The sequence below is a fragment of the Varanus komodoensis genome, unplaced genomic scaffold, assembly GCF_004798865.1.
Source record: "Varanus komodoensis strain SLA01 unplaced genomic scaffold, ASM479886v1 scaffold2, whole genome shotgun sequence".
Taxonomy (NCBI): domain Eukaryota; kingdom Metazoa; phylum Chordata; class Lepidosauria; order Squamata; family Varanidae; genus Varanus; species Varanus komodoensis.
The window spans coordinates 43,614,896-43,627,044 of NW_025335568.1; the positions used below are offsets into that span (position 1 = coordinate 43,614,896).

The 12,149-nt window shown below is 39.3% G+C and overlaps 1 protein-coding gene across 1 annotated transcript in view; it reads left to right on the plus strand.

Moving 5' to 3' along the window:
• Positions 1-12,149, plus strand: part of RAPGEF5 (Rap guanine nucleotide exchange factor 5) — a 126,110-nt gene that overhangs the window by 26,087 nt on the left and 87,874 nt on the right. The window contains exon 4 of the mRNA XM_044428438.1: positions 4,908-5,033. Coding sequence (XP_044284373.1) covers positions 4,908-5,033 — 126 coding nt within the window. The remainder of the gene's footprint in view (positions 1-4,907; positions 5,034-12,149) is intronic.

Sequence of the window (12,149 nt, forward strand, 5' to 3'; positions counted from 1 at the left end):
AAGAGGTCAGGTGACATACATCTGCAAATGTTTTCGTATGCTGATTTATTTGAATATGCAAATTTAAAAATGACTGCATGAATTTTTTTAAATTTTACAGGAGGTGAATCCAGTCAAAGAATTGCTCATCAGAAAAGTCTCAAAATATTAAATCAATTTACAGTCTGATCTGGGTCATCTCAAACCTATGGAAAAAGTCCTTTCTAAGTTTAATTGCCATGTAGGAAGATATTGAGGATTGGGTGGTAGGTTTGCAGCATTTGGGGATCCTTTGCTTCCCCACTGCAATTACACTTGAAAATGGTCTCCCTGGCAATTAAGGAAAGAACACCCAGAGCAATGCAGAATAGGGCCCTAGGAAACAGATTTGGCACTGAGCCCAAGTGAAGGCTGTCATGCAGAATATGGAGCAGAGTTGTTCTCTGTTGCTCCAGAGGACAAGGTTAGAACCAGTCACTGGAAGTTACAGGGAAGCAAATTCTTTTTCTTTTAGAAAAAACTTCTAAACAGTGGGAACTGTACAGCAGTGGAATAACTGCCTGGGGAGTTAGAATACTTTTGCTGGAGATACTTAAGCAAACATAGACGGTCCTCTCTCAGGAATGCTGCACCTGTGTTGCAAAGCCTGAATTGAGCAGGGACTCAACTAAATAATTTCCAGGGTACTTTCCAACTTCATGACTCTAATTTGCACTTTGTGAAACAGTGCATAAGCCAAAACACAGTAAGACTTGAATGTTCACGTCTCTCTGAATTTTGCCACAAGGTTCTCCAATCACTAAAAGGAAAGAATGCACACAGAAATGGTTGTATTAATGTGCATAGCGTACAAAACACATTGCATTTGGGAATAATACTTTTAAAATGTGTGCATTATGTAAATTTGGTACAAAAGTGCTCATATTAGGGGAACATAAAATGTTAAAAAATTCACAAACTGAGCCATCCATGCTGGGAGCTGTAGGATTTTTTATCTGTCTAAATATGCATAGAATTGCAGCCTAAAAGTTTATTAGCTAGCAGTCAAAATGATTTAGTTTCTTTTCATATCTGTAAATTTTCCCATTAGGCTGGTTCTGCTTGGTATCATAATTAGTTTAGTGAATGCTCATTTCAAGGTTTTGGCATTCAAAATTTAAAAACAAAAGAATTTATTAAGTATTCATCTATTCTAATAAGCTGGATGCTAATAAGCTTATATGGATGGATTATAGAAAACAATAGTAATTTAATTTCAGTGACAGTCCAGTAGTCTGGAAGCTACTTTGAACATTCACAAATATTGGAAGTTTGTATTAGCTCATGCTCCAATTTTTACTTCATGGAAATTGTTTGAGGTATTGAAATGAAGCAAAAGAGACAGGACCAGGTAAAAGTATATACAACTGTTTCTAGCTTGGATAATATGATAACACTACTGGGTGGTGGTGGGTTTTCCTCCAGGGAAATGTGTTGCTAAATGTAGTTAACCATTTACCAAGTGGTGACTCACCAAATGTGCTTATAATCACTCAGCAAACCAGACAGCATTATTGTCTTTCCAAGTACAGAGCAGATTCTTTTAACCCTCCTGTTGGATTTCTGATCAGATGCCAAAATGTCAGAGGGTCCTCTTGCACTTGGCAGGCCAAACCAAATGAATGGCTTACTGTTATCTGTTATTATTTGATAGATGTTCATCTATGGATTTGTTGGTGAAATTCACATTCAAACAGAGATGACATTTTTTCACTTGTTCTAAAGCCAACAAGAGTTTGTGTGGAGGAAAGCTAGAATTACCCTCTTGCTTCGTAATATTTTGTGTTGAATGTGATGAAAGTTATTTGCCTTCTATTTCCCTGGGGATCCAGTATTTCATCTTCATGTCACTTCTAGCTTATTCATTTATCAGTGTTACAGCTTTTCTCTAGGGACATGTTTTCCAGGACTAGCTTTACAGTTAAAAGTGCACACTCAACATTGTGGGCCATGACTATTGCAAAAACTACAGGAGCAAGTAATTTCTCTTTCATACTGTGCTGCTGTGAGTGTAATATTTTACCCTTTTATTTTAACTAGTGTCTTACTCTGTAATCTCCATCTCATATTTGGATTTACACATAGAACAAGCATGTAGAGGTCCAGTGCAGTAGTAATAAGTGGCTCTAAAGCCGACATTCCTGCACTGGGTAAAAGGTTAGAAGAGGCTTTATGTGTGCATACTATTGTGTTTGTGGAGGGTTTTCAACATGAGTTTTCACACTACATGTATGTAGTGTGCCTTGCAGAAGTATTCACCCCAGTTTGATATTTTCACATTTTGTTGCGTTACAACCTAGAGTTAAAATACATTTAATTAGCATTGTTATTACTTAATGTACAGAAGATGGTCTATATAGTGAAGATGCAAAATGTTTACTTTGGCAGATAAGTTAACAAAAACAAATGGGCCCTTCCTGGCTACATAGGTATTCACCCTTTTGCCCTAAATGAGCTCTGGTGGAACAACCCACTGCCTCCGGAAGTCCTGCGATGTAAGTCAAGTACTTCAATGGAGTCCACCTTTGTGTAATTTCAGTGCCAGATGATCTCATATTAAATGCACCTGTTTTTAGAAGGCCCAGAATTTGTTGGAGAGGATATCTAAACAACAGCTTCCTGTGGAGACCATGGACATTTCAAAACAACTCCAAGATAAAGTTGGGCAGAGGCACCAATTGTGGTTGGGTTATCAAGAGAAAACCAAACCAAACTCAGACCAAATAGGAACTTCCCTTGGAGCATCATCAGAAAATGGAAAGAATATGCGTCCATTGTGACTCTGCTTAAAGAAGACTGTCCACCAAAACTCAGTGACAAGGGTAAGGAGGACATCAGTCAGGGAAGCAACAAAGCAGTCACTGGCAATATTGAAGAAGCTGGAGAGAGCCATAAGCTGCAGTGTGCCCTTAGGACAGCTGTCACCCAGACTCTCCATAAAGCTGGCCCTTATGGAAGAATGGTAAGAAGAAAGGCATTACTTATGCAAACTAATATGAAAGCCTCTTTGGAATTTGTAAAAAGCATTGTGGGAGACACAGCAATCACAGGAAAAGTTTATCTGATCTAATGAGACTAAGACTTAACTTATGTGTGGCACAAAGCAACCGAAAGAGCACCCCCTCAGAGAGGCATGATGGTGGCAGCATCATGTTGTGAGTTCTTTTGCAGGGACTAGGAAACTGGGAAGGATTGATGGAGCCAAGGTGGATGGAGCCAAGTACAGATCAGTTCTAGAAGAAAACTTGTTTCAGTCAGCAAGGGACCAGGAATTGGAGCAAAGGATCACCTTCTACCATGACAGTAACCTCAGACTCACAGCCAGAGTAACACTGAAGTGGTTTAAAATTAAGAAACTGAATGTCTTAGAATGGCCTAGTCAAAGCTCAGACCTCAACCCAGTTGATAATCTGTAGCAAGACTTGAAAGTTGTTCATCAGTGGTTCCCAACCAACCTGACTGAGCTGGAGTAGCTATGCCAAGAAAAATCGAAAAACATTGCAGCATCCAGATGCACAAAACTTACATGGACTTACCCAAGAAGAGTTGCGGCTGTAATTGGTAAAAAGAGTGCTTTTACCAATTATTAATTTAGGGTGGTGAATACTCATGCAACCAAGAAGTGCCAGTTTGTTTTTGCTTGGTTAACATTTGCGCTGCAATAAGCATACTTTTCATCTTCATAGTGTTGAAGAGTATCTTTTACTTGTTTATCAGGTGGTAACAATATTTCATGGAATTCAAATGACATGGCAACCCATTGATGGTAGAATAACTCCTTCCAGGTTAGGTTGGCTTGTTGCCTTGAAACAAACTACCCTGTGGGAAATGGTTTGTGTTCACATGTCACAAAAACCCACCATGGCTTGTCACCCACACTGGGTTGTTGTGTCATGCAAACTCAGACTATATATATGAGAGAGAATTGCTTATAATGTTATGTTTTCTTGGGTTATCTGACATGATCAGTTCTGTAAGTACTCAGGAGTGATGCATTGATTTGGTATTGTAATGTCTCTGACTTGCTACACTCTGCATAAGAATGATAAAACTGGTGACAGTTGAGTAGATAACCCTGACTTGGGATAAGAGCATGAATACAGGAACATGCATATATATTCCACTCCCTCTGTCGCCATTTGCAGTAAGTTATACAGACACATATAACTTAATTCATTTATGTAAAAATCAAATGTTATGTTAGCTGTCTTGCTTGAGTACTTGGCAGAATAATAACCACAAAATAATGCTTATAATCCAATGTTAGTCTAACTTGTGCCATTCATTTTAATGGGTCTGCTCTAAGTAGGCATAACATTGGTACAACCAAATTCATTTGCTTTTATACTTTTTCTAGTTCCATCATGTGTCAAGCAATGTACGACTTATTTGATATGTATTTGCTTGCTATCCTTTCCATTTAACATGCCTCAAAGGCTATATTTCATGCTTACAAAGGAGGGTGGAGTGTGAGAAATAGAAGCTTATGCTGTTATTTTTAGGGATGACTCTCTTGCTCTCCATCCTTTTCCAGGGCTGTTCTTGGCTAACTTTCCCATGGATTTCTAACCTCTTGCTATGGTTCTCTTATGTAACAGGAAATAAGTTGACGGGAACAAATGCATTGCTAGCATATCAGTCGCAACCATAATAGCAGCTGATTTAGTTTACATTGCCTTCATTTTGCTAAGCAGATAGCATAGCATGAAAGAATTGTGAGACTTTCTGCCACCCTTTTCCTCCAAGAATCAACTACCATTCTACTCAGCAGAAAGCTGTAGAGTTAAACAGTGATGGAGATGTCTTTTTGTTAAGGTTAATAGTTTATGAGTGTAATGTCCTGGGATTGTGGGTTTAAGTATCTCTTCGCTTTCCCTCCAACTCTCAAGGCAGGAGTTATGTGCAAGCTGCAAGAACGAGAGGATATTGGACGTCTTGAACTTGTCCAGAAACTGGCAAGAGAAAACTGTCACCTTCTACAGACAGATAAAAAAGAACCAGACAAGATAGACCAGGTAGGACATTTTTTGGTTTGTGTTTTTTAAGGAAAATAAATTCACTGGATACAATCCAGAAAAATAAGTCATGACAAATTTCCAGCTGAATCAATTCATAGTACAAGCCTGTACCTGTCTACCTAGAGGTAAGTCCTTTCAATCTTAATGGAACTTAATGCTAGGTATGCATGTATAAGATGTCAGTCTTAGTTACAAATTTATTCTGAATGGGATGCAGTCATGACTACATTTTGCTGGATTCTGCTCTGTCTCTCATATTCTTTTCCTAGAAAATAAAAGTAAATGTAATTGCAGTTAAACCTACAAATAGTGTCACTAGTAATTGGCATAAAAAAGTAAATCAAAATCAATATAGGCAGTTAAAAATAATTAGTGTGTGGATTTTTTCAAAATATACTTGGAAATTCATTTCTTCTCCGTCTCATTAATTAATTATGCTTAATTTCCTAGGCTGCCAGGTGTAGAATTTACTGTATTGAACTGAATGAAAAAGTAGCATTACCTGATTGGTGTCCATTTTATCCCGTGGAACTTCTCAAATAGGTTAGGCAGAGAAAATGAGCAAAACAGAGAAGCTGTTGGGAAATTTAATTCATAGTAAATGCCATTCGTTTGTACAAGTTTGAGGCACAGGAGGTGATTTACTGTTTAAAAAATAGTTTTAAAAGTCTGTATACCTAATAAATCTAAAAGCAAGTGAAACAGAACAAACCCTCCATCACAAAACAACACAGTGGGCTGTTGGACCCCAGGAGTATATTTCATCCTAGTAAGCAATCTTGACACAGGAATTAACACTCTTGTAGTCTAAAATTACGACACTGATTTCTTTTTCATAATTTTGAGAAACACCACACCATTAGGCAGTTGGACTCTTCTAGAGTACAATGAGAATGATTGGGTACTTGCTATATTTTACTATGGAATGAAGCCAGACTGCTTATTGATGAAGAGGGCTCAACAGAGATTGTATGCCAATTCATCTTTCCTTCTTCAGCTCCTGGGACCCCAAAATCCTCGGGAAGGTGGTGGATACTTTGAAACAGTGTGGGAGGTGGCCTTGAAGATTGCTGGGAGAATCAGCAAAAATCATGTCCAATTGATCTCACTTTCGTTTGTGATTTGAAGGAATTATACCTATGCTTTTTGTGTTTGTGTTTTGCTTTCTGTTTTACATTCTAACCTTGGGCTTGCTGATAGCTCAGTTGAGGTGTGGTATAAAATATTTGGACATTAGGTACCCCAGTAATTACTTAGACATTACATACCCCAGTTTTTGCATTACTCTAAGTGTATCCAGAGTCAGATTGAAAAAACTTTTTTTTTTTTCCAGGTTAGGAGCATTTGAATCAGTTGCTAAAAACAGTTAGAATACCGTATTTTTCTGTGTGTAAGACACTACTTTTTCTTTAAAACATTTACTTAAAAATAAAGGTGTGTCTTATATATGGGGGGTGGCGTACAGGGGGGCGTGCGTGCAGGGTGGCAGTGAAGCGGCGTGGGGGGGCAGGGAGGTGGCGAAGTGGCACACATGTGGCAGCAGCTTGTTAGCTGGAGATGGGTAGGAAAAGTGGGGGGCGCCCTATACATGGGGGCGTCTCATAGATGGAAAAATACAGTAAGTGGATTTTACAGCCCTTCCATAGAGGAAGAAGGTCATTACTGAGCTTCAGGAGTAACTGCTTAAAAACAAGCTATTTATTTATGCTTTTGTGCTGCATGGATATATGGAGCAGAGCCTGATCTCAGTGTCATAACCAGTGCAGACCTTCATGCAGAAAGAGGCAGTCTTTAAACCAAACTTGGTATCTTCCAGATGCTTTGGACTACAGCCCTCAGTATTTCTGATCATTGACCATGCTGGCAAGGGCTGGTGGGAGTGTAAGTCCAAAAGATCTGGAGGTGTCTGGCTGGGGAAGGCTGCTAAAAATCATGTTGGTTTCCGTCCATGCTGGGCTGTATAAGAAAGTAATGCCTTTTTTAACTGGGCCCAGATGCTCATAGGCAGTGAATGCAGTTGCTGCAAAGGCATTTTACTATAGTCTCACTTTTATCAGGAGGCAAGTCATGGCATGCTACAGGAGCTGCACCATTGGAGATGCCCTGAAGGGCACTCATGTGCTTCCTTTTGTTTTTCCAGGAAAAATAAATGAGAACTCATGACCTTGGTTTATAGATTGATGCGAAAATTTGTTGTTTAGGATTTTTTAAAATGACAAATGAAAAAATAACCATGGAAAGTACCCAATTTAAACCCACAGCAAAGGAAAACCACATCTCGGGATGCTAGAAAATAAAATGTTTATTAAAGACCCCACAGTGTTTCAGAACTTTACATTGTGGGGCCACAAAATAAAAGTGGGCCAAAATGCACTGGCTATGTGAATTCTCTACTCCACACCCCTCTTGAGACCCTGATGTTGGGTTTTTGTTTTTGTGTTCGTAATATAATGTGTGGAAACCACATTTTCATCAACTGACATGTTAAAGGAACAGCATTTTGTCCTAAAAGTACTTATTCAGATGGCAACACTTTAACATGTATTTATGCCCTCACTTCCTTCTCTAGGAAAGTTGCTTTGTTTTTCTTTGAAAAAAGTGTGTGTTATGTTCTGTGGATTGGAAAATGTTTCTTTTAGCTGCATACGAATTTAGAATTCCCCAGAAACAAAAACAGAAAGTCTTTTTGAATTCTGGTATGTTGTATATATAAGGCACACCACTATTTTGTTTAGCCCTCAGTCTGATCCTTTGGAATTTTTGTGACAAGCTGGAAAAATAGCTGTATAAACGAAGTGTTTGGCCTTTACTGAACAAAAACAGGAAATGAAAGCTTATTTGAGTGCAGGGCTGGCCCTCCCATCAAGTGTCAGAGAAGCTGAGGCATCAGAGCAGGATGAGTGCAAATTACGCGCTCCTCCCTAACAGGTGGTGCTGGGAGGGTGCCCAGGGAGCTTCCTGTTGGCCAGTCTCCCACTGGAGCATCTGCCTCATCAGGAAAGTAGAGCCAGTGGAGCTCTGTGGAGCAGCTGTCCAGCCTGGCGCCTATAATAGCTGGTGCTCCAGAGAGGCCCAGGGACACCACTCCCCTGCCGCAGCCTGTTCCACAGTGGGAGAGCAGCAAGTGCGGCTTTCCAGAGCAACCGCCCACCCTCTTTTTGCCCTGAGAGTCTTCTGAGGACAGTCCCAAAGGCGAGTGGGCGGGCAGGCAGGCAGTCTGGTGATGCACCACAAAAATAATCAATACATAATAATAATATTAGTATCCCTAATAATTTAAATAGCAGCTAGCACAGCTTAGCCAAGACTGTATGCCTGCCTCTGGCAGTTATTTCACAAAGCTTGGGACGGCAGGCTTTTATATTTTATATTCTTATTTATTTTATATTGTTAATTTTAATTTTATATTGTTATTTTTGTATTTTATTGTATTTTATTGTGTTTGTAAGCCGTCCCGAGGCTTCGGCAAGGGGCGGCATAGAAATGTTCTAATAATAATAATAATAATAATAATAATAATAATAATAATATAATAGCCCTGGAGATCACCTGTGCCACGGTGCTGAGAAGAGGAAAGACCCTGCAGAGCCTTGCTTTTGGGCCTGGCCATTTTTCTGCAGAGATGCTGCTGCATTGTACAGCTGACACAGGAAAAACTGTGCTGGCAGTGGAAATGGGGAGTTATACGGAGACAGGAGCCATGGAGGTGCACAAAGTGATGCATAGTCAGGTGAGGCAAGTAATTTTTGCATGTGGCAGGGAGCCACAGAAGCCCAGTGTGCGGCCTTGCACCCCACCTCACACATCCATATAAGATGATGGGTAAAAAGCCAGGTCGGGTACTTTTAAGATAACTGAGCCATTCAAGCTTTTTCCGATTGTATAATTTGTAACGCCTGCAGTGTCATCAGCAATGCTCTTCTTAATTTCAATATTTGTTAACTCCAGCAAAAATGCAGATATGTAAAGAACTATAGGCTTCTTAGCTAATGATGCATCATACTATTTCACAGCTATCTCATCTGTCCTTGTATCATATGTGCTATCACATCTCGGGTTTGGGAGTGTCAAAACTACCCTTGGATTTGCTATGCCAGCATGGACCATAGTAGCAAAAGGCAAGTTCCTGACAAATTTCACGGTTGTGGAGAAAATACTGACATTGCATAAAGAGTGGTGGTGAAGATCCAGACTCTAAGGCAAGCTCTGTTGCAACTGGGCAATGGGCTCTTGCACTGCTACCCCTTCCTGCATATCTGTCCTTTGACAAAAATAAGACACCGGCAGCCCAAATGGATTGGGCATTTACACATACCAGAATTTTGACAGCCTGATATACATGCTCTGTTGGGATGCACTGAAGCCACCATATGGTAATCCTGCCATCTTGGTTCATATGGTAAACAGGTTGTCTAAATGAACCTCTGAGTATAATGGCTGGGATGCTGGAGGGGACACATCTTACTTTGGCATGGAAAATATCCTCTATTAATGCATTAAGACTCCTTCTAGCAAACAGTTAACCATGAAAACTGATGTGAAACACATCTAAAAGGAATATGCTAAGCTTTGGAAACAGAATAATTCATGCACTATAAGCATATGCATACACATTTACTTAATTAATTGACATTAATCAGTCTGGTTTTCGAATCTGAACTTCTTTGTCTCAGCATTCACGTGTGATTGGAACAGAATGGAACCTTGACCACAAGTGTTTTATTAATCTTGAATTCAGTATCACACATGTAGAATAATTTGGGTCTGAATATGTCAAAAGGAGGACAGGGTTTAGTTTTCTATAAGTTGCAAATTTTCCATGTGGTGTCAATGTTTTAAGGTAATCTAAGAAGTCTCTAAAGATGGATGGCTTAATATGTTTGGTTTTGTTTGCTCCACCTTCCATACCATAAATTGTACAACACCTTTAAGATTCTGCCCTAGGCTGGAGATGTATGAAACTCTGCCACTCCAAATATAATTGCGGGAAACAGTGTGCCCTGAAGGCATTACTCTGAACAACAGCCAATGTTTCTTTGTGTGGTTTACCAAGGAAGCAGTAAATTATAACATTCATTGCATTGGTTCAGCTTTGTTGGACAAAGTTAGCTGCACATGTGTAATTTATGAATGTTACTTCTACTGTTCAGAAGGAAAAGGGAAGGTTATATCCCAGGGACTGTGTCCCAGATTTTGTTCTAGAGCACAACATTTTAATTTCTTTTTTAAAAATCTTAACTTCTGAAGAAGTGATTTAAATTATATAATTTATTCCAGATGTAGATTTAGAAAAGAGGTGCAAAACTTCTGTCTTGGAGCTGGATCTGACAAAGTTGGAAGACTTAAATCCAGCCTCTCTGGTTCCTCTTTGACACATCTTGGAGGAAATAAAGCCATGATAGTGAATATCATTTTAATAATACAGAAATGTATTACTATAAATGTAAAAATTGAATGTGTGCAAAATACGTACCCATCTAAGAATTATATTTGCTATAGAGCAAAAATCCCTCACAAAAAAAACAAGCAGCAGCTGGGTTTTGTGTATCCTATCATCCAGAATTAAAAGTAGGGATTTGTAATCATTGTTGTATCATGCAAACATCTGCATTATTTGGATAAATCTAACTGGCTACAAGCTTTCCCTTTGTTTATCACAACCTCTAATGACTCAGAAGGGTTTGTTCCAGGTGCTTTTCAGAAGGCGCTTCCTGAGGAGGAAGTGTGTGCTTTCCTCCCTGTACTTTCCCTTAAGAAGAGCTGAAACATATGTCAGCAGTTTTGTATGCACAAGCAGTGTTTGATAAAGGTCAGATTCTAATCTTAGTTTGTTTTATTTTGCTGTTTTCTGAAAGATGCATTATGATTTTATTCCTCCCACATCCACGCACTCACCCTTTAACCTTCTAGGCAAGACTCAAAAACAAACCTTGGCTGAAGTGCTGGAAAGGCACTGCCATTCAAGGTCGATAATGCTGAGTTCGCAGTTGTGTCATCATAACAGGACTTTGGGGCAGAAGTCCTGGGCCTCACTTAGCGGAATGAGTGAGGGTGCAGGGCAGATGGAGCACAGCTGGCTTGACACATTTTGGATTATGTGTGTTAATGCACATTGCTGTCTAAAGGAAGGGAGCATAAGTCTATTAAGTCCTGAGCGTAAAATTATCTATCACCTTGATTCTAAGGCTGTATATGTCACACATTCAAGCTGACCCTTATTTTTGCTTTCTCTGTTTGAGTATTGAGTACACATGCCTAAATCGTGTCACACTGCAACTGTGAAATTGCTTGTGAAAATGCTCTTTTCTTTTTTCTTATGTTGCAAAATCACTTATTTTTTCTGTCACAGCATAACTACTAAATTGTTCATTTCAATACATTAGCTTGTCCCTTTTTCCCATATTGTTTTCTCACGTCTTATTCAAAGGCTGCTACTTTCATACACAGGGTTCATACACGGTGTCTGAAGGGCAAGGCTTTGTGGAAAATTAAAGTGAGGTGTAGCATGTGCATTCCAATTGAGAATTTAAGCTTTGAGTAGATGTTTTTCCCTGGCTGTGATTGGTCATTCTCTTGATAATCATTCAAGTCTCTTATCAGATTTTTTTTCTTTAAAATCCAGAGGGTTTCCTATTCAGTCTGTGTGGACACACTGCCCTATACATAGGAACGCCAATAGGATTCAACACAATATTTCTTTTTTCAAAATCTCTTTTCCTCTTTCCGCATGCACAGTTAGTGCTCCTGGATAAACCAGAGAATGGAACATCTTTGCTTACCTCTTATAATACTATTAAGTAGAGGAAGGGGACTGAATGGGGTAATGGGAGGTCCTTGCAGCTGCCGCAACGGCCCATCCAGCCATTGCGGCACTTACACAAAAGGAAGATGGAAAACAGGATCCTGTAGGAATACCTCTGTATATGAAGAATCCTCACAATGTGGGAAATATACTAGACTGGGGTGATCGACTTATTTGAACTTATTTTTCTTAAAGCTCAGGTGTACTGAAGATGGTGTGGGAATACTAAATAGCTCACTGAAATTGGATAGTGACTGCTTTCAATCCATAAAAAGGCAATTAAATATAAAATTCCCTTTTGAAATATCAGC